The 23,317-nt window shown below is 38.0% G+C and overlaps 1 protein-coding gene across 5 annotated transcripts in view; it reads right to left on the bottom strand.

Moving 5' to 3' along the window:
* The window catches only part of SBF2 (SET binding factor 2), a 522,987-nt gene that overhangs the window by 420,342 nt on the left and 79,328 nt on the right, over positions 1-23,317 (bottom strand). For 4 of the 5 annotated variants that reach the window (XM_056802096.1, XM_056802098.1, XM_056802099.1 and 1 more), the window contains exon 2: positions 16,083-16,168. In XM_056802096.1, coding sequence (XP_056658074.1) covers positions 16,083-16,168 — 86 coding nt within the window. Of the gene's footprint in view, positions 1-16,082; positions 16,169-23,317 lie in introns of those variants that run through there. The other variant, XM_056802101.1, reaches the window with a different exon arrangement.

The following is a 23,317-nucleotide window of genomic DNA, read 5'->3' as shown; positions in this document are numbered from 1 at the left end:
AAAGTTCTTACTGTTGATAAGGATAATGATGACCTCCAATTGCTTCCGTTCACAGTCTATGTCCCATGTAAACTCAACTTCTAGTTGGGCCCAAGCTCCACACTGAATGTTCCTCAATGCTCTGGTAGGAACCACTTCCCTCTTCCTGGAATGTACTTCCTGCCTCAGAGACACCTTGCAGAATCCTTATCTTCCTTCATGTCTCAGTCTCCATGAAGAAGTGTCTGATTACCCCAGATGCTAGTGTTCACTCCCCCACAATCAATTGCCTTGTCTCAGGTCCCTATCTGGTTACACAGTCTATCACCCTCCTCAGCAGAATATATAAGGGTTATTTAATTTTTGGCTTTTTATCTTGAGGGCCTTGCACCAAGAAAGCACTTAATAAATGTTGGTGGAACTTAATTTTAAATTGTATTGGTTTTAATAAAGATAAATATAAAGTCACATCTGGATTCCAAAAATTTGCTCCACAAGTACAAGATGGAGCCAGTATGGTTAAAGAACGGGTCATTTGGAAAAGATCTGGGGGGAAAGGGGGTAGTGGACCATGAGTTCACTATGGTCAAGAATGTGATATGACAGCCAAAAAAAGTTAGTGAACTCTTAGGCTGAATTAAGAGAGACCTGATGTCTAGGACTAGAGGGGAGAGTCCGACTGTCCTCTGCCTTAGTAAGAGTAATTTCTGGGTGCCACATTCAAGTAAGGACACTGACCAGAATCATGCTGTAAAGGATACCGAAAGCCTCATGACTATGTCAAGTTAGGAATGTTTTAAAGAACAACAGCTAGAAAAAGAGAAGACTTAGAAGAGACCTAATAGCTATCTCCAAAGTTTTTAAAGAGTCAACGTGTGAAAAGAGTAGTATTTATTCTATTTGGACAATGAGGGCAAAACTAGGAGCAATGAATGAAAATTGCGAAGAAGTCTGACATCAGGACAAACATCCTAACAAGCTATCTAAAGGCAAACTTGCTGCTTCGGGAGGTAGAGGAGTTCAGATTACAGTGATCCCTCACCTATGGCGGGAGTTCCAGTCCAGACACCCCCACAATAGGTGAAAATACATGAAGTAGCGGGAGAGCAAAGAGACCAAGGCTAGTCACTGAGCCAATCAGCGCCCAGGACAGAGAACACTGCACTAGCACGGGGCACCCATGGGTTCCCAGCTGTTGGTTAGGAGTTAGTTCAAAGCCCACCACACACGTCAGGAACGACATCTCTGTCTCAAGTCTGCTCGACTTTCCAGAGGAGAACAGAAGGCATGGCCCGAGGCCAAAGGGACGGAGCCAGCCCCCAGCATGAAAGGGGCAGTCAAGGTGGCCAAGCCTCTCCGTCTCCTGGCTAGCTGGGCACAATAGGGAAAGCCCTCTCTGTCCCTGAGCTCCACTTCCAGGGGCTCTGCCCAGCATCCTTTGTGTCCTTGGAAGCGTCCTGTCAATGTTGTTTATGTGTCTTTTGAGAACTCATTGGCTTCTGCTCTGGCTGCCCTGCTCTGGCCTGCTCTCTCCTCTTCCTTCAGTGTGACTGCCCTGCATGCCAGGCCCTGCCCCTCCAGCTTCTCTGCTCCCAACACTCTTGCCCCTCCATATTCTGACCAGGCTCTCAGTCCAGCACCTGCTTCTTCCCTCTCTTCTCCTTCTGTGGGCAGCCTCGCAGATGGCAAGCCCCTGCTAGAATCCCTCCCACCCTTTGTTCTTGCCCCAGCCTGGGCTGTGGGTCCACAGGCCTCATTCCTTCTCATAACAATCTGAAGATGGGGAGGATTGAAGTCCAGGTGCTAGGGCTACAGGCCCTGGTCCTCAAGTCACTGTTCTGCCCACCAAGAGCCCCTTCCTGCCCTGAGCTTGTCCCCATCCCAGAGGTTTGGACAGAAAGGGTTCTCCCTTCTTAGTCCTCCTGTGCCCCAAGGTCCTGTTACTCAGTCCTGCTGTTCAAAGCACCTTGCCTGGGCTCAGCTGCTCTCTTGGTTGGGCCATGGGTAGGTGGGGAGTTGCTGTTGGATTTTTCATTCAATAAACTGGTGTGGCAATATAGCAAAAACTCCCTGATACAGAATAAGATATATATCTTTTTAAAACCCAGAATACAGTGAAGCTGCAATAAGTGAACCACGATATAGTGAGGGACGACTGTACTCATCTTCAAGCAGAAACAGGATGTCTTCTTGTTTGGGATGTTACAGAAAGGATCCATAATCAGATACGTTTTGGACTTGTCTCCAAAGTGTCTGTGGACTCCGTGAGTATAAATCATAATAAGTTATGTGGTGGTGGTCAGAAAGGAAAAATACAAAGTTTGAGATCACAGAAACTCCATGTCGGAAGTGATGGCAAAGACTATATACATGAAGGAATATGATTCAGTGGAAAGAGTATTTCCTGGATTTAGTGTCAGAAGACCCAAGTTTGCAACTCAAATCTGCCATTTACTACCTGTGGAACCTTGGCTAAGTACCTTAACCCCTCTGGTTCTGTTTTCTTGTGTATCCTGTATATACCTAATTCTGTACATGTTGTCTCCCCTATTAGAATGGGGACATAATAATAATAAGCTCTGTGAAGGCAGGGACTATTTTTGCTTTGTCTTTGCATCCCCAAGCACTTAGCATGGTACCTGACACTTAATAAGTATTTAAGAAATGCATATTTACTGACTTTAAAATTTCTTCCAGCTTTAATTCATAATACTCTGATCATATTTACATTCCCTTAACAACACCTCAAGAACCCAATCTCTGAAAACCTCTAGTGAAGGGACATTTACCATCTCCTTTTCCACTTTGGGGCCAGCTCTGTTAAGAAATTTCTCTTTATAACTAGTCTAAATGTGTCCCTCTGAAACATCTATCCATGATTCACTCCTAGCTCTGCCTCTGGGGTCAAACTTAGATGCTATTTCCTCCATGATGCCATTTATGATTCCCTAAGTTGAAAATATTTTTTCCTTCCTCCAAGATTCCTGGAGTACTTTATCTGATTTTTCCCTCTATGGCCCCACCACATACTATTTTCTGTCATATGTATCAGTATGCATCCTATATATTCTCATACTCCCACAATAATAAAATGTAAGTTTCCTTAATGACAAGGATGGACCATGCCTTTTTTTATCCTTATATTCTCAGTATAGAGCACTTATACATAACAGGCATTTCAGAAATGCCTATTGACTTGAAGAACAAGACATTAATCTCTCTTCTGCCTGACACTGCATTCAAATATGACAAGATCCATAGTGTGACTGAGTAGGAGGAATTGATCAATTCCAGAGACTATAAAGAAAAGTTAGCATGTACAAAGGATATAACCTTAAATTCTTATATCTGGAAGGGTAAAGCTATCCTAGATCACATAATTCTTGGATCACAGATCTGATACAGAATAACCATATCTACACTCATAAAACCCAATGTTTTTAACTGGGACTGTATAAAGCCCAATACAGTAACATATGTATGTAGCTTCTTTGTCAATTTCTTATTGATCACAATGATAAAATGTAATCATTTAGGAATTATTATCATTAGATCACTGTTAGAAATGATAGTAGGGGGCATCTGGGTAGCTCAGTGGATTGAGAGCCAGGCCCAGAGACGGGAGGTCCTAGGTTCAAATCTGGCCTCAGACACTTCCCAGCTGTGTGACCCTGGGCAAGTCACTTGACCCCCATTGCCTAGCCCTTACCACTCTTCTGCCTTGGAGCCAATACACAGTATTGACTCCAAGATGGAAGGTAAGGGTTTAAAAAAAAAAGAAATGATAGTAAATCTCTTGAGGATCATGTTTGACTCAAAGGGTTGTCAAAGTGCAAGCATATGTTAGTGAATTGAGAGCTGTTTTTAAGGCTTGGAGTCAAGTTTTGCCACTGAGCGACTGTCAAGACAAATCAAGACAACTAACTTCAGAGTGCCCCCAAACAGCTGTCTGCAAAGCAGGAACCAGAGTGCATTGTTAAAGGAAGATCCGGATCAAGAGTTCTTTCTACAAATGAAATCACAGACCCAGAAAAGAAAATCTCCTGGCCACAGAGTCTTCTATTAATACAGTCCCTACATCATAACATTATTCAAGGAAAATGCCCATAGTAGAGTAAGATTGAAGCCAGTGGCTCTTTAACTTTTTCTAAGGATTGCTTTTAGGGAATAATCAGGAGAATTGCATTGCCTTTAATAAGATATCAATGAAAGGCATTAAAATTCAAGGATGAATTCAGTTTAAAAGCAAAATTAAACACATACCATATAAGATTTGACACAACTGAGAGACCAGTACAATTGAAGAACCACTGTTTTCTGTATAACTACATATAATTCAGCTCTTAGTATGGAAAATATCCCTGAATAATGCTCAAGAAAATTTCAGCTGTAAGTTATCTGTACTTTTCTATCATGAAATAAATATAATCAACTATATATAGTCAAAACTCAAAGGAATTTGGGAACGCATCCAAGAGAAACTGACAATATGAATGAGTCTATAATGAAAAAGGAACCAAATCCTACCACATGTGTGTCTGCATATGTGTGTATGTGTAAATTCCAGGATGACTTTCACCTTAGAACTCTACTACAACAATGTGGCTTTCTTACCTCTAAGCTACCCACAAGACTGCAGGATAAGAAAGCTAGAGCTAGAGGGGTGATTGCTTAATTTAGCCCCTTCATTTTTCCACTAATGATTAGACTCAGGCCCAGGGAGGTAAGGTGACTTGGGAAGGTCAGACCCTTAGTGAATGTCAGAGATGGGGTTTGAACCTGAGTCAGAACCTCAGATTCTGGAGTCAGTGCTGTCCACAATACCAGAGGCTACTGCCATTTGACTTTCCAAAAGTTTTTCCCCTAGGCTATGTAGTACCAGGCAGCAGCATAATGTATTGGGTGGGAAGAGGAAACAAAACACAAAACATATCTATTGTTGGAGGCAAATTTTTAACTTTCCTTAAGCCTTTGGTAACAACTAGCAGTAAAAAGGGACAAAACTTAATATTATCTTGTCTCAAAAATGTTGCTGTAAGAAAAGCATTTTGCAAACTGTAATGCACTGAAGAAGTATGACAGAATACAAACAATTCATTCTTTTTGCATGTATCCATCATATTACTATTCTAATTGCTGGAACACTAATTCCTTTAGATGAAGATAAAAAAAAAGGTAGACTGTAACAATAAAGAAACACACCAAGAATTTTAGATATCCAATTCATTTGTAAAACAATCAACACTTGATCATGTTTAACAACTAGATAGTTTATATAAGAACCAACAATTGATTGGGGTCTCAGAAGTAATTCAAAGAATTTCCTGCCCCCAATCTCATGCTTGACAGAACAGAATTCCAAAATGGACATTTGGGAATTAAAAATGCTAAGTCATGCAATTTAGAATATTTTTTTAAATGTAAAAAGGGTAATTAAAATCTGATTTCCAGTGTTACTTAGTAACCTAAATCTTATTGCAAAATAATACACTACAAACATACAGAGAATTTCCTGCTCTAGATCTCACTTTCACAGAGGTTGTAAATCATTGTAATGATTTAAGAGAGTCTAAGAATTTATTTGCAGTTCAGTATCTACTTAAAGGGGGGGGAAAAGTAAGGTCTGTTCAAAATTATCATATAAATTGAGGGAAATCTGCTGCCAAACATGGATCTATTTTTTTTTTTTAAGGAAATAAGTAGACTTACAAGGACAAAAAGAATTAGAAGGTACCTTAGAGGTCTTCTAATTTAGTCTTGCACTTACCCAAGTGCAGCAATCCCTTCAGAAGACCACAGAAGAAACCTTAAAAGTCATTTAGTCCAATCACATTTAACAAATGAGAAAACAGAGGCCTAGAGAGATAAAGTGATTTGTTCAAAGGCTGTAAATGACTGGGATCTATGACACCCCAAAAAGCAAGTTCTATCCAGTTTCTGCTTCGACACTTCAGATGATAGGACAATATCTTCCTTATTTCCAGATCAAATTGCTTACTATCTCTGAATGGAGGGAGGGAAAAAGACTGTTTGGATCTTATAATTTTGGGGAAAATATGCTGAAAATTATTATTACATGTAATTGGGAAAATAATTATCTTTTAATTAAATGTATACATATTTAATTCAAAGATATATATATGTAATAATATATATAATATATATATTCCTTTTACTGAACTGAAATGAGAGGCACACTGAGCTGTAGCTTTTCTGGGGTTCAATTTCCTTAACTGTAAAATGAAGGGACTGAATTTTATGGCCTATAAGGCCCCTTCCAGTTCTGAATATGTGATCCTATGAAATCTGTTTCTCTAAAGGTCACCATTCTCTAAAGGCCAATCAATATATTTACATTCAGTTCAATGAACCCTTATTAACCTTACTGGCATTCACTAAGGCCTCACCTCCTAACCACATAGAATTACAGATTCAGAACTGGAAAGGACCATGCAGATCATCTCATTCAAACTTTTCATCTTATAGATAAGAAAACCTAAAAGAAATTCCATTATAATAAGGGATAAAACATGAAAGTAACTTTGTACAAAGAAGACATACAGAATGAAAAGTTACTTCAGAAAGGAAAGCATTATTAGCTGAGGGACCAAGAAATCCTCTTGCAGAAGAGGAAATCTGAGCTGAGACTTAAAGGAAACCAGGAAAATAATTAGGTGGAGATGCTGAAGGAGAACATTTTAGGAAAGAGGTCCAGTCAGGGCAAAGGCCAGAGATGGGGGATGGAATTTTGTGTCCAAAAAATAGTAAATAGGACAGTGTAGCTGGAATGAATGGACACAGGTAATATGTAAGAAGACTGAACAGGTAGGAAGGGCCCAGGAGCTAGAGCTTTAAAAGCCAAATAGAACACTTGTTAGGAGATCCTGGAGGCAATGGAGAGTGACTGGAGTTTGTGAGAGTGGGGTTGGAATTGAAGGAGATAGAGGCAAAGACCTTTGGCAACTGAGTAGAGGGTAAACTGGAGTAGAGAGAGAGGAGACAGGAAGATCAAGGTGAAGGTTACTGTTATGAATCAGGTGAGCAGAGAGGCAGGCATGAATAGGGTGCCAGCTGTCTAAGTGGAGGGGAAATAGGAGATGCTTTCAAAGCAGAAGCCATAAGACTTGGCAACTGAGAAGCTATTTGGGATGATGACAGTAAGGCTGCAAATCTAGGTGACTATCATCTGCAAATCTAACAAGCAATGTCTTTTGTGCTTTCATCTAAGTCGCTGATGTAAATACTGATCTACACAGGTACAAGGATAGAACCCTTTCACCAAGCTGATACTGATTCATTAATGACCAATTTGGGGTCTGATTATCCAACTAGTTCCAAATCCTACCCCACCTCCAAGACCTAGCCAGCATAGGCATCAATTCATTTATCCTATCTCTGCTTACCTCTCATTGCCTGGAGCAACACTTTTCAGGGCCTTCCAGAGAGCTTGTCCTCCCCACCCAAAACAGCTTGATATTTGCCCTGGGTCAAAGTTGTCTACACTTGGAATTGAAGGGTAAGTCACATTTCACCTCAGTCCTCCTAGCTGGCTCCAAGTCAAGCTTAGTCCCATCTAGGACACTAGATCCTAGCCAGTAGAAAATACCACACATTCTTTTCCTCCCCCATCTCTAGCATTCCACATCTTGTTCAAAGAATACTAATCAAATTCGCCTTACCACTGCTAGCAGAAAAGACATTACAATCTCTATGATTCTGAGTTCATGACTGCCTGGATCAAAGTTCCCAACCCTGGTTACCACTACCTAGCTCCTTATACCCCTTTATGCCCACCCAATCCAATGCTTTCTTCCCTTTCCGTTGTTCTTTGAGGGACCCTCATTCTGTTTTTTAACACACTGACCTTTGATTAGACCTCTTCCTTTCATGTTCCTTTAATATCCTTGTAGTCTCAGAAACCTTGCTCTCCTCTGAAGATACTGACTCCTGACCACCCTTTCCAGTACTAGAGCCTTAATTTCTGCATCTGTAAAATGGGGATAATAACACTTTACACAACCAGTATCAGAGGGCTTTAGGGACAAAGAACTTTGCAAGCATTGAAGTACTACAGAAATAGTAATTCTTATTATTTGGTGCCATATTCTAATACACTACAAACTCCATGAGAACAAGATCTGTCTTATCTCAACTTCATTGCTTCCTTAGCTCCTAGCAGAGTGATCTGCACACAGAAGACACTATATCTTTGATAAGTTGGATTCTAAAATTTTAAATATAATATGTATGATATTCTCGTCGTATAGGGGTGGTCGTGATGGAAAACAGCAGATCCTTTTAGTTTCCTCTGGCTAAAATATATCTCATGGAGCTCTGGTTTTGAGCTGTGTCCTTGGAAGTAGCCAGGGTGCAAGTTCAGTACTCCACTGGGTATTATCTAGTCAAAGTAGCTCAGGAGTGGCTTGCTATTTATCCTCTTATTCATTATCTCCTTATCACCTCCTCCATTCATCTCCCACTCTATTACACTAAGAAGAATCGCTCAGTTCAAGAAATGTCTCAGAGCTCAAGGCATCTGAACACTGAACTAATGATAAAACAACAATATTCTGCTGATGCTTCAAGACCTAGCTCCAGAAAACATTTGTTCCTATAGTCCAGAAATAGACTACAAGCCATAGAATGACTCTGCAATACTATTATTCTACTGTTCTTTGAATGTTGACCCTAAAATTAACTCAGATTTATTTCTATGGCTGTCTGTGGTTTCCTTGTATGACTAAAATATACAAAAATAAAAATAAAAATAAATTCAAATTGGAAGAGCAGTCATTATGTAAGGTTAAGCTTATTTTCATATTTTTATTTTTAAAATCCAACCAAATTAAACTTCAGCATTTCTTGGTAAAGGGCAACTAAAGCAAAAGCATAAAGTAATTACTATGGGGAAGATGGCAAATTAAAAAGCTAAATTTAGAATCTGAGAGTTCAAAAATCATTCCTTGTCAGAATCATAGAATTTCAGAGTTGGAAAGAACCTCGTAACCATCTAGTCAATTCAGAGACTTTCAAATATTTGACAGCTTTTCTCCATCATTCTCTAAATATTGCCCCCTCCCTCCGCTCAGTCTTTTGTTCTATAGGTTAACCATCCTTAATTCCTTCAGCTACTCCTTATAAGATATAAATTCAACTTTTGATTGGCCTCCAAATGAATCCTCTCCAGTTTATCAAGGTCCTTTCTAAAATGTGATATTAAGAACAAGTCACAATATTCCAGATGCAGTCTGACAAAGATCACCAACCCAAACACTTCCATATTCCAGGATTTATTTTAGTTAAGTCTTGTGATTTCATTGTTAGAGAACTCCCAGGAAGGAAAATCCCCTCTACCAATACAGATGAGCAACTATTCAGCAATAATCAAAGCAACACAACTAACAACCACAACCTAACTTTCCCCAAAAACCTGAAGATCAACATTGGCAGCCCTATCAGTAGTGGCTCTTACCCATGTGACTTCCCATACCAAAATACCTTCCCTTAACCACCATCTCCTTTAGATTCATTATTTCTCCTTATTAACTACTTGGGTATAGATACACTCTTTCTTGTACTAGTATCTCTGGCTGGTAGGTGGCGCTGTGGCTAGTTCCAAGGTCAAATCCCTGCTCAGGCACTTATAAATTGTGTGACCCTAAACAAGTCCCCTTACCTTTCTGTGCTATAGTTTTTTATTTATCTGTAAAATGAGAATGATACTAATATCTATCTCACACAGTTACTGTGGCGAAAAGTGAAATAGCATATGAAAAGAGCTTGACAAATTTGAAATGCTAGAAGAATGCTATTATTATTATTATTATTATTATTATTATAGTGTCTGGTACTTTGGAAAACATGGTTGGGGTTTTTTTTTTTCACTCATCTCTCACAGGCAGATCATCCTGACTTTGAGTTCTTCCTGTATATGAAGCCATACAGCCCCTCTTCATGAAGCTCAACATAGCATGAACTTTCCTGACTACACTATCATACAACCAAATCATGTGGACTTTGTTTCCCTATATAACCTCAATATCTTTTTAGGACAAAATGCTATCTAATCATGCCTATGCCATATTGGTTCTTATAGTTTAACACTCTCACTCTCTCACTCTCTCTCTCTCACTCTCTCTCTCTCTCTCTCTCTCTCTCTCTCTCTCTCTCTCTCTCTTTCTCTCTCCATATATATGTGATTTACATTTAATTTTGAATTTTTTAGCATTAGGTGTATATTGCATGGAGTGGTGTCATTTAAAAATAATTTCAACATACTGAAATTATTTGAATCCAAGAGATGACTTTAGGAAAAACTGTTAAAATATAAAGAAGTTCACACAAGTTCTTCTTCCTCCTTATAACAGCTATTTCTAGATCTTTCGTTCTTATTAAAGTATAAGAAATTAATAACAACATAAAATGTTGCTTCTCCACAGGAAATATCTAGTTTATTAACAAAGAAAATCTTGATTCTAAAGGATAGAACTTCAGTAGCTAGTGAATGAGAGAATTATAGGGGTTTTTTTGAATGAACAAATAGGTAAAGACTATGAAAGAGAAGACTTTAATTCAACAGATATAGCCTAAGCCTATTATTTGGCAAACAGCACTAGAATTCTAGAAATACACTGCCCAAAATGAGGTAGGGCATAGTCTTGCTGTTCCATTCTTCAAATAACATGCTCTATTTCTGGAGCTTGGGGATAGCACTAGATATATAAAATATATCTATCCCAAACCCACTCCTCTTTTGAATTTTCTTATTGCTGCTTAGGACCTCCAGTCACTCAAGCACACAACACGAAGATCATCTTCCACCACTTGTTCCTCTCCCTCAAATAGAGAAGGAAATAGTAAACCACTAATATATTTTTGCCAAGAAATCTCCTCGGGGTCATGAAGAGTCAGACTCAACTAAATGAGTGAACAATAACAACATTCCCCATACTCCAACCCCTATATCCAATCTGTTGCCAAATCTTGTCAGTTCTACCTCCACAATATTTCTCATGCCCATTGCTTTCTTTTCATCCGCATGGGCATAGTCTCAGTTAAGACCCTCATTATCTCTTGCCTATTATATTATATTATTATAAAACTATTATATTTTTTATTATTATATTATATTTATTATTATAAACTATTATAAAAAGCTTTCTAATTGCTTCTCTTGCCTCAAGAATTTGACCTCTCCAATATATCCTCCATTCAATTGATAATGATATTCCTAAAGCACAAGTCTGACCATATCACTCCACTGATACTCTAGGGTATCCTTGTTACCTCTCAACACCAATATAAACTCTTCTTTTTAGCACTGAAAGCCCTTTATAATGTGGTTCCAACCTGGTTTTCCATTCTTCCCCATTTTCTCGATTCCTGACATCCACGCTTGCTCCTGCCTCCATTCTTGGCATAGGTCATCATCCAGGAAAAAAAAAAAGGATCTTTTCCTTCCCTTCCTTCTATAATCCCTACCTTCCTTCAAGTCTCAGCTCAAATGTTACTTCCTACATGAGACCTTTCCTGATCCCCACCTCCAATCACTAGTGCCTCCTCCAACACTGATCATGAATTTATACTTGTTATACTTTTCTTCCCCCTACAGTATCTATGCTTCTTGAATATATGCATGGACCTAATTTCACTTTCTATTTTTTTATCTCAGAAGTTGGCACAGTTCCTGGCACATTGCAGGTATTTAATCAATACTTGCAAAAATGAAAATTTCAAGACATTTAAATGTCTTGTCTAATGTCACAGTGGCAGCAAGTGGCAGAGGTAGTATATGAACTTAAGCCAAGGCTTAAGAAAGGTTTGATTTAATTATAAGGATCTTTTGAAAGAACTGAAGCTATTTAGCTTGAGAAAGATATTAACAATCGTCAAATATTTGAAACACTGATATTTCAGGAAGAAAATTTCTTTTTCTTGAAGGAAGTAGATTAGAATGGAACCAAAGGCAAAAGTAATAAGGAAACAAAAGTTGTAAGGAATCAGTTCGAAGTCTGGAAAAGCTTCCTGTTAAGAGTCATCCCAAAGTAAAACAGGATGCTTCCAAGGGCAAGAAGCTCTATCATCCCGGAAGTCTTCAAACACAGAGTGCAGGACTACCTGTGGCCAATATTATCCTGAGAAGGATATATGAACTTTATCATACTTCCAAAGAGGTCTATGACATACCTGCACTCTTTGTGGTAGCAAAAAATTGGAAAATGAGGGGATGCCCTTCAATTGGGGAATAGCTGAACAAATTGTGGTATATGTTGGTGATGGAATACTATTGTGCTCAAAGGAATAATAAAGTGGAGGAATTCCATGAGGACTGGAATGACCTCCAGGAATTGATGCAGAGTGAAAGGAGCAGAACCAGAAGAACATTGTACACAGAGACTGATACACTGTGGTACAATTGAATGTAATGGACTTCTCCATTAGTGGCAATGCAATGTCCCTAAACAACATGGAGGGATCTACAAGAAAGAACACTATCCACATTCAGAGGAAATACTGTGGGAGTAAAAAAAAACGAAGAAAAACAACTGCTTGATTACATGGGTCGAAGAGGATATGGTTGGGGATATAGACTCCAAATGAACACCCTAGTGCAAACATCAACAACATGGAAATAGGTTCTGATCCAGGACACATGTAAAACCCATTGGAATTGTGTGTTGGCTATAGGGAGGGGAGGGAGGGAAAGAATATGATTCTTGTAACCAAGGAATAATGTTCTAAATTGACTAAATAAAATTAAAAAAATTTTTTAAATAAAAAATTTTTTAAATTAAAAAAGAGGTCTATGACACACAAGAAATTACAAGCCCTTGAACTAGGTGAACCAAAAATACCTTCCAGCTTTAAATCCTATGAGGCTCTGATGTGTCTACTGGCTTGGTAGTTGGTAGAACAGCCCAAACCAGAAACCAGGTCTCTTGATTTCCTGTTCTGTGCTTTTCCAACCAAATTACCTGGCCTCCTATCAATATGATAGCAATTAACTAGTACTTGTTACTATTACCTCAATCTGGAGGCAGTCTTGCAGACATAAAAACTATTGATTATGGAAGGATTCTGTCTAACTATAGGCTAAACTGCAGGGATTTCTCCTTCACAGCCTTCTTCTGGCACCAAAAATCCCCACTCTTGATAGTCTGAGGAGCTAAAAGAACAACTGCTAATATAATAGCAGAGCAGTGTCTACACTGATTATTCCATTATGTGGTATATTATTTGGTAAGTGTTCCATAGCACTAGGGCTAGAATGGAAAGTGACCTTTAGGGGCACTGTGATGTACAACCATAGCTGCTTTAGTCGGATTTCAAGGATTTAGCAAAACAACACACTTTCCAGACTTGCACAAGGCTCAGCAGAAAGTCATAGGTTAGGAGATAGTCACTTGCAAAGGTGAAAGTTAGGAGATCTGAAATGACAGAATATTAAATTGTCATGATTGCTTGTGTGTTACTCCATGACAGAAAAATTAAAAAGGTGGTAACAAGAAAGACTTTCCTGAAGTAGGAAAAGAAAATAAATTGGAAGACCTCAAATCAAAAATCATTCCTTCCTATACTCTACTGTTTTCTTTATTTAAAAAAAAATGTTTTTTAACCCTTACCTTTGGTCTTAGTTAGAATCAATACTGTGTATTGGTTCCAAGGCAGAAGAGAGGAAAGGGCTAGGCAATGGGGGTTAATTGACTTGCCCAGGGTCACACAGCTATGTCTGAGGCCAAATTTGAACCTAGGACCTCCTGTCTCTAGGCCTGGTTCTCAGTCCACTGAGCAACCCAGTTGCCCCCTATTTTCTTTATTTAAATTATTTTGATAGTATTCATTTCACCTCACTCTCATTTCTACCTATATAACCCCTCTCTCCCGCACCAAAAACAAATTTAAAAAGAGGATAAAAAAGTTCAGTAGAACTAATCAACATATCAACTGTCTAAAAATACGTACAATATTCTATACTCTTAGATTCCCCACCTCTCTACAAAGAGAAAAGGGAAATACATTTCCTTACCTCTTACTCACAGCCAATGTGTCCAGATTTTTTATTGTTGTTCTTTCCATTTATATTGTCATTCATTATCATTATGTAGATTGTTTTCCTGGTTCTGTTTGCTTCACATTGCATCAACTCAAATGTACTTTTCCATAATTCTCTGGATTTTTCTCATTAGCTGTATATTATTCCCTGATAATATTTTATATTCATATACTCCAGCTTGCTTAATCACTCCTCAATCATGGGCAACTACCTTGTTTTTAGTTCTTTGCTATCATGAAAAGTGTTACTATTATTTTGATATATATGGAAGGAACTTTTCTGTCTACAACCTCCCTCGGAGTCCTAGCAAAGGGATTTTTGGAATAAAGGGTAGTGACATTTTAATTGCTTCCTTAGACTCACTAGAGTATGAGGGGTCTAGATAACCAGTTTTGGGATATGTTGTAGAGCAGTGGTTCTCAACCTTTCTAATGCCGTGACCCCGCAATACAGTTCCTCATGTTGCGGTGACCCCAAACCAAAAAATTATTTTGGTGGCTACTTCAAAACTGTAATTTTGCTACAGTTATGATTCAGAATGTAAATACCTGATATGCATTATGTATTCTCATTGCTACAAATTGAGAAGCTGAGAACCGCTGTTGTAGAAGGAACTGCTTTTGAGGATTAGATTGGACAAGATGGCTAACTAAAGATCCTTCCAACTCTGACTGAGAATCTCAGTTTGGGCATCAACCCCTCTCCTTAAGATTCCTTCCACCTTCAAAGGAAGCCCATTCTACTACTGAATAACTATGTACTGGGAATTTTTCTTTACATTAAGATTAAATCTGTCTCCTTTCAATGTCTACACACGGCTCCTAATTCTGGCTTCTAGAACCAAGAAAAACAAGTCTTATCCATCTCCTACCATATAAGGGAGTCTTTCAAATATCTGAAGACAAACTATCATGCCACCCCACCCCAAATCTTGTCTAGGCTAAATATTTCCAGGTCCTTCAATGAAGAGCTCATTATATAACAAGATCTAAAAGCTCTTCATCTTGGTCATCTTTCTCTGGACACTTTCCAGTTTTTCAAGGTCATTCCTAAAATGTGGCATATAAATCTAAACACAATACTCCACAGACAGTACAGAGTGGCCTGAAATGCCTCATTGGTGAACCTTTTCCAAGTAGGAGTGCCCCAGAGGGCAAATTCAAACTGTCTGTGAACCCCAGGATCACAGAGAGAGTGTAGAGAGAAAGTGCTTGCTTTGGGTGGTAGGACAGATGTCCTCAGGAGCTGGGAAGAGGGGGAATGGAGCACTGCCCAAGTGCTGGCTCTGCATGTCTTCTCTAACACTGGTACAGAGGGACAATATGCTTCCTTTCCCTGGAGAATCTGTAAGTGGAAACTGAATGCCCACTTGTCAGGTGCATCATACAGAAGAATGTTGTTCAGGTACAAGTTGAACTAGATGACTTCTATGTTCCCTTCTGAAGAGGTTTGATATTTCTGCAAATCTGCTAATGTTGAGGAGATAAAAGCCAAGTACAGATTGTTTCAAAAACAGGAGGACCAGCAACAATTTCTAATGCTTATGATTTGCTACAGGGAAATTCATGATGAGAACAAGGAAGCAAAATAAGACGGAATCAAATCATTTGGTATTTTTCAGCATTATTACTAGAAGGCGTCTCCAACAAACCTCTTCTCCCATGTTTCCTCATGATATATAAATGGCCCAGGGTTCTCAAAGACTGTTCTAGAAAAGGAAAAAGTTTAGCAGATTCTGCAGCTAGAAAAGCTACAGGAGCTATTGTCCTAACAGCCTCTTGAAGTACAAAACTCTTCAACAGAAAGTTAACCAGTAGGTATTGAAATGTGAAAATACAACTACTCATGAAAAATATCTACCAAGTTGTGGAGATGTTGCAATCTTTATTTGTAAAAGGATATACATACATAGTGATGAAATGCGATGTGTTTTTGAAGTATTATAGTATTATTAAGGTTGTTACAATTAAATAATCAAGTTAATTAACATAATGTAATAACAAAGACTTACATTGTTATTTTTTAAAACTGTGATAAAGCAACATCTTACCAATTCAATTCCTTGTGGAAAAGGTGTATCATCCCAATCCTTCTGTGGAAACCTCTGTATTATTTTTCCCATTCCTTCTGCAGACCCTGTAAAATAAATTCAAGGTGAATTTATAATTATAATAAAACTATCAAAACAACTATTTTAAAAACAATTCAACAAACCACTTATGAGTAATTTTCAACAAGTAATTCGGCAAATATTATTAAGTATGTATATTATGCAAAGTTTACTTATACAGGCTACTATGATTTTTTATAAGATGCAGAAAAAAAGTTTAGCTACATAATTAGTTTTATAATTATAAGAAATCCTTGACTGAAGAAAAGATTTATGCAAATGTCTCAATTTTCAAATTTTATTTTAAAATACATTCCAAAAATTATAGATTAGTGACTTTGACACTATTTCTCAAAAAAAATCTAAATGAGACCATTTAATAAACAGTTGGTGAATACTTGAGAAAGTTGAAGGAATCTAAAGAAACCAACATAGATTCATTAAAATTTTTTGTTGTTGGGAGCAGCTGGGTGGCTCAGTGGATTGAGAGAGAGATAGGCCTAGAGACATGAGGTACTAGGTTCAAATCTGACCTCAGACACTTCCCAGCTGTGTGACCCTGGGCAAGTCACTTAACCCCCATTGCCTAGCCCTTACCACTCTTCTGCCTTGGAACCAATATTGGCTCCAAGACAGAAGGTAAGGGTTTTAAAAAAAAAATTATTGTTGTTTGGTAATTTCAGTCATGTCTAACTCTTTATGATTCCATTCAGGATTTTCTTAGAAAAGATATTGGAGTAGTTTGCCATTTCCTTTTCCATCTCATTTAATAGATGAGGAAACGGAGGTAAATAGAATTTAGTGTCTTACCCAAGATAATGCTGCTAGTATCTGAGACCAGATTTGAAAATGGGAAGATAAATTTTCCTGACTCCAGGGCTAGTGATCTATCCATTGTATCACCTAACTATCCTCATTAAAAATAAACCAGACTAGGGGCAACTAGGTGGATTGAGAGCCAGCCAGGTTTAGAGACAAGAGGTTCTAGGTTCAAATCTGGACTCAGACACTTCTTACAGTTATGTGACCCTGGACAAGTCACTTAACCACCACAGCCTAGTCCTTAACTCTCTTCTACCTGGGGAAAAATATACAGTTTTGATTCTAAGACAGAAGGTAAGGGTTTTAAAAATAAATAAGACCATAACGGACAGTTATATAATAGCCTTGTGATTATATTTTTCAATGAAAAGCAAGAAATGTTTTAAGCTTATATTCTACTAAGTGATATTTTAAATGAAAGCATAAGCAGTTTTTGTCAGTCAACTATCATTTATTAAGCATCTACTCTATGCCAGGAACTGTGTTAAGCCCTGGCGACACAATAAAAAGCTAAACCCAGTAAATATGAAGAATTTGGAGAAACCTAGAAAAACATATATGAGTTAATACAGGATGAAGTAAGGATAACCAGGGAAACAGTATTCATAAATATTGACATCAATTTAAGTAGAGAGAAAAAAACACAAAAGAGAAAAAGAAAAGAAAGCTGAATGCTATAAGATTAGAATAACCAATAACCCTGGATTTTGAAAGAAGAAGATTCCTTTAAAAAAAAAAGGCAAAAACAGCCTGGGTCACTTCCCTCACTCTGAGCTAAGCAGGAAATGGAGTGACTTATCAGAGATCACTACTGATATGCATAGAAGCTTAGATTGATCCCTTTATGACCTAGGTCAGTTCATTCCTCTTTAGGTACTTTAGGTACTCTCTCTTGCAGACTCACCTGCAATCTTAGTTCAGATATCCAACTGGCATAGCCCACTGCAGCTTAGAACTCCTGAGCTCAGGAGATCTGCCACAGCTTCTACATCCTCAATAAGTGGGATTAGAGGATTACAATAGGGTATCTGGCTCTCCTTCACTTTTTTTCAGAGATGGGAGATTATAGGAGTGGAATATTGCTCATACTATTTAAGAATCAGTTAAGGTACTGATTGATTTTGTTGAACCACCTTTTTTTCTCATTTTATATTCTCTGTATGAGAACTCATTGGGAAGTAAGTAGAAAGGATATATCCAGAAATGAAGATGAGGATAAAGACAAAAGATAACAATAAAAAATGTTTTATATCAAATGCCCCCAAAGTTCTACCCTAGGACCTCTTCCCTATTCCTTCCTTACTTCTTCATTTGCTGATTTCATAAACTCCCATGGATTCAGTTTTCATCTTTATTCAGATGGTTCTCAGGTCTATTTCTCCAGCCCTGATCTCCAGTCTTGGAGAACTGACTATTAGATATCTTTAACTGGATGTCCTATAGATGTTCTAAGCTCCCCCAAACTGAACTCATCATCTTTTCCCTCAAATCTCTTCTTCTTTCTAACTTTCCTATTACTAGAGGGACCACCACTATCCACTCTAGCAGGCTCACAACCTGGGTATCTTTCTTGACTCCTTAATCTTTTAACTCCCATAACCAATCTGCTGCCAAATACTATTCCTTCTAATTTACCAATATCTTTCGTATATGTTTCTTTCTCTCTTCTGATACTGATATTACTCCAGTGCAGGCACTCAGTATGTTTTGCATGGTTGTTGAAAGTCTGCTGGTTGGTATCTTCAATCAAAATTTCTCCCTACTAGAATCAGTCTTCCACTCATGCCTGTCAAAGTGATCTTTGTAAAGCACAGGTCTGACTATATATCACCTCTTTAGTCAATACACTCTAGTGGTTCCCTATTACCTCCAGAATAAAATATAAGTCCTCTGTTTAGCTTTAAAACCCTCATAATCTAACCCTTTACTATCTTTCCAGTCTTCTTACAACTTAATCTCCTCCACATACTCTGCAATCCAGTGACTGACTTCTTTGCAGTTCTTTACAAACAACACCTCATCTTCCAACTTGAAAAACATTTGCACTGACTGTTATCCTTCAGACGTGAATGCTTTTCTTCCTCATTTCTGCCTCACAGTTTTCCTGTCTTCCTTTGAATCTCCGCTAAAGTCTCCCTTCTGCAAGAACCCTTTGATAGTGAGGGAACTGAGGGGATCAGATCAAGGGGTTGAGTGGGAATTAAGTGAACCACACTAATTCCATATGACACAATTCTGGATCTATTTAATTAAGGGGTCTAGTACAATTTCTGTCTCATAAGAAAACTTTATCAATTAGGAGAATTGTGAGAAACTTTATTACACTGTTTGAACCTACTCCTGCAAGGCTGGGATGCTGGACCATCTCTACTAGGGATCTAGGCTATGCTGACCAAAAACTAGGTCAAATTCAAAGATTAATGCAAGGAGTTTTCTCCCAATTATATATTTCAAATAACTCATTTGTCTTATCTGAAAATTGGCCCCATACTGGCTAATCAGTTATTGTTTTCATATTCCTTGGATTGAATACAGAAACTTGCAGGGAGTGGGACATCTTTTTCTGATTTCAGGGAATTGTATTTGTTTATTCTCCTCCTCACAGTTTGGAAAGTTCCAATCTTTTCTTTAATTGGAAATTAGATTATCTAATTTTATATCCTGGTTAATTATTTTCTTTTAATTAATTGGTCTCATGACCAATCGTTTTTAGTGTATAAAAGTCTGTATTTGGGGTCCAGCGCCAAAGCTGAGGAAAGCTACTAGACCTAATTTGTTGGACAACTGGCATGCATTGCTTAATAAATCAATATACTCAAAAGTTTGAACCTTTGTTTACTCAGTCACTTCATCTTTCACCTCCTGTACCAGTACCCCTTAATCTTGGTGCCTTCTGAGACTACTTCCAATTTATACTGTATATACCTTGTTTGTATATGTTTACATACTGTCTCTTTGTAGACAGTTTGCATACTATCTCCCCTCCTAGTTCTGTTACTCACTTTATGCCTCTGCTTTTTCATCCTGGTACTTTCCTTGGCATTTGAGGTCTCATTCTGAATCAGGTGGCCTTCTCACCCTAGAATATACTTGCATGATGACTGCCCTCACCTCCTATTTGTGAGTTCCTCCTGGGACCTTCATTCTGGGAAGGAGTCCAAGCAGGTCAGCTTCTTTCCTTTGTCAGCTATGTACCTGACTTTCTCACTTCCAAATAACACACGGAGACCAGGTGCCTTTATTCCCCACCCCATTCCCCACCTCTACCCTTCAACCCCAGATTTTTAGCTCCCTTTTGTGTGTTGCCTTTTTCCTTTAGAATGTAGGCTCTTTGAAGGCAGGGACTGTTTTTCTTTTTGCTTGTATTTGTATTCCTGGTGTTTGACATGCCTGGCGCAAAGTAAGTCCTTAATGAATGCTTGTTCACTTTCCTTCCAATAGACTTTGAGCTACTTGAGAGGAGAGACTATACTTTGTCTCTATATACCCCAGCTCTTAGGACAGTGCCTGCCACAGAGCACACACTTAAAAGTCTTGTTAACTTGACTTAGCACCACAATTGACTTTTGAGATTGTAAATTCCTTAACAGTAGAAATTTGCTTATTCTTCTGCCTTCCACATGGTACCTACCTAGTAAAGAGAAAAACTCATAACAGAATTTCAATAAATACTTGTTAATTAAAACATTTCTAATGTTAGAAATTGACAACAAGGATAAGTAATTATGCCTGTTTCCTCCTTGTGTCTCTAGTGCTTAGCACAGTGCCTGGCTAAGGGTAGGTACTTAAAAAATGCTTGCTGATATGACTTCAAATACATTAGATATTAATTTTAGTAATAAAAGTAAATTATAGAAAAATTTAAATTTAAAAATTCCCTGTGCAATAAACAACTTCTTAATACTTGATATACAAAACTTCACAGTGGAAAGAATAACAGATCAGATCTAAAAACCTTAAGTTCTAGTCCCATTTCTGCCACTAATCTTCTATGAGACTAAATGAAGGAATAAACTCATTTATCCAGCTATAAAGCCCTATAAGATATAAATGGAAGTAGAGAAGGAGTGGCATATCAAGGAAGAAGGCTATTCTTTTTATTATAAAGATATTTTATTTTACCAATTACATGTAATAACAAATTCCCACACAAGTTTTCTGAAGCTATATGACCCAGATTGTGTGTGTGTGTGTGTGTGTCTCTCTCTCTCTCTCTGTCTCTGTCTCTCTTCCCTCCCCCTCCCAGAACTGGTAAGCAATTCAATTTGGTTTTATACATATATTCTCATGAAAAGCATTTCCACATTATTCATTTTTGTAAGAGAATAATCACATAAAACCAAAAACCCAAAATAAAAACCCAAATAAACTGAAGTGAAAAATCATATGCTTTGATCTTCATTCCGACTTCAACAGTTCTTTCTCTGTGGGTGAATAGCATTCTTTGTCATAAGTACCTCAGAATTGTCCTAGATCATTGTATTGTTGAGAATAGCTAAGTCTTTCACAGTTGATCATTCCAAACTATTGCTGTTACTGTGTATAATATTCTCCTCGTTCTGCTTATTTCACTCAGCATCAGTTCATGTAGGTCTTTCCAGCTCTTTTTTAAATCATCCTGTTCATCATTTCTTACAGCACAATAATAGTCCATCCCCATCAGCAATTCCTCAATTGGACATCCCTTCAATTTCCAATTCTTGGCCACCACAAAAAGAGCAGCTATAAATATTTTTGTACAAGTAGGTCCTTTCCTCATTTGAAAAGAGTTATTCTTAAATGGCAGGCTACCCTAAATGGAAGAAATGTGAATGCCTTTAGAAAACTGTTCCCCTTTTTAGATGTTATGGCCAAAAATCCCTGAAGAAGTTTTTGAAGATTTGAAGACCACACAAAGAAGAGAAAATAAACCATAAAAAAAATTCTGGCCAAATATGAAACAATATATTTCTGACTATTTTAGCCTGAACCTTTACAAGTTGCTTTAAGCAATTTAAAAAAGCTTATCTGATGACCAGGTTATTATCATCATAATTCAATATCATTCAGTGACTAAATTTGTGATAAATACTGGTTCATATCATACATTTGTTATTTTGAGAAGAGTTTGGTTTTATTGCAAGACTTAAATATGAAGAATGAGTCTACTGGGAATGCTAGCCAAGATGGCTGTCTGAACAGAAATTCATACAAGATCAAATAATGATCAAGAAATCCAATGAGAAACTAGAGTAACTACTTTCAGCCCATGATCTTCACAAAAAGTCAATCAAAACACAGTCCATAGGAAAAGAGACCATCAGCAAAGCCAGGGACAGTACAGTATAGGCAAACAAGCCAACAGTATGCCTGTTTTGACTATCAACAGATCAAAGCAGTGATGGGCCAGAAACTTCAAGGCTCTATTTCCAGATTCACTAAAGGTAGTCATAAAGGCTTAGGTCCTGTTCTTAAAGTTTGAAGCAATGAAAAGAGCAAGGTAGCACTCAGACCAAGACAACACAGGTCCCAGCCCTCCAAAGTACCTAGTACCTCTCCTGAGACACTCAGAGAATACAGAGGATTATGAAGTTGCAACATTTTGAATATAGAAGATCCAGGAGAATCTAATGCTGGGAGATGGAGGTCAGAGGAACAAAGAGATACCAGGTAGAAGATGCACAGTGATTTTCTTTTCTTTTTTTTTTAATTTGGTCATTTTCAAACATTATTCATTGGAAACAAAGATCATTTTCTTTTCTTCCCTCCCCTCCCTCCCACCACCTCTCCCATAGCCCACACGCAATTCCACTGGGTATCACATGTGTTCTTGATTCAAACCCATTTCCCTGTTGTTGGTATTTGCATTAGAGTGTTCATTTAGAGTCTCTCCTCAGTCATATCCCCTCCACCCCTGAAGTCAAGCAGTTGCTTTTCATCGGTATTTTTACTCCCACAGTTTATCTTCTGCTTGTGGATAGTGTTTTTTAGATCCCTGCAGATTGTTCAGGGACATTGCATTGCCACTAATGGAGAAGTCCATTACCTTCGATTGTACCACAATGTATCAGTCTCTGTGTACAATGTTTTCCTAGTTCTGCTCCTTTCGCTCTGCATCACTTCCTGGAGATTGTTCCAGTTTCCATGGAATTCCTCCACTTTATTATTCCTTTTAGCACAATAGTATTCCATCACCAACATATACCACAATTTGTTCAGCCATTCCCCAATTGAAGGGCATCCCCTCATTTTCCCATTTTTGGCCACCACAAAGAGCGCAGCTATGAATATTCTTGTACAAGTCTTTTTCCTTCTTATCTCTTTGGGGTACAAGCCCAGTAGTGCTATGGCTGGATCAAAGGGGCAGACAGTCT

This window comes from Monodelphis domestica, chromosome 6 (assembly GCF_027887165.1).
Source record: "Monodelphis domestica isolate mMonDom1 chromosome 6, mMonDom1.pri, whole genome shotgun sequence".
Classification (NCBI taxonomy): domain Eukaryota; kingdom Metazoa; phylum Chordata; class Mammalia; order Didelphimorphia; family Didelphidae; genus Monodelphis; species Monodelphis domestica.
Note: the sequence above shows the minus strand (reverse complement) of the source record. Positions and strands in the feature narration are given on the sequence as shown.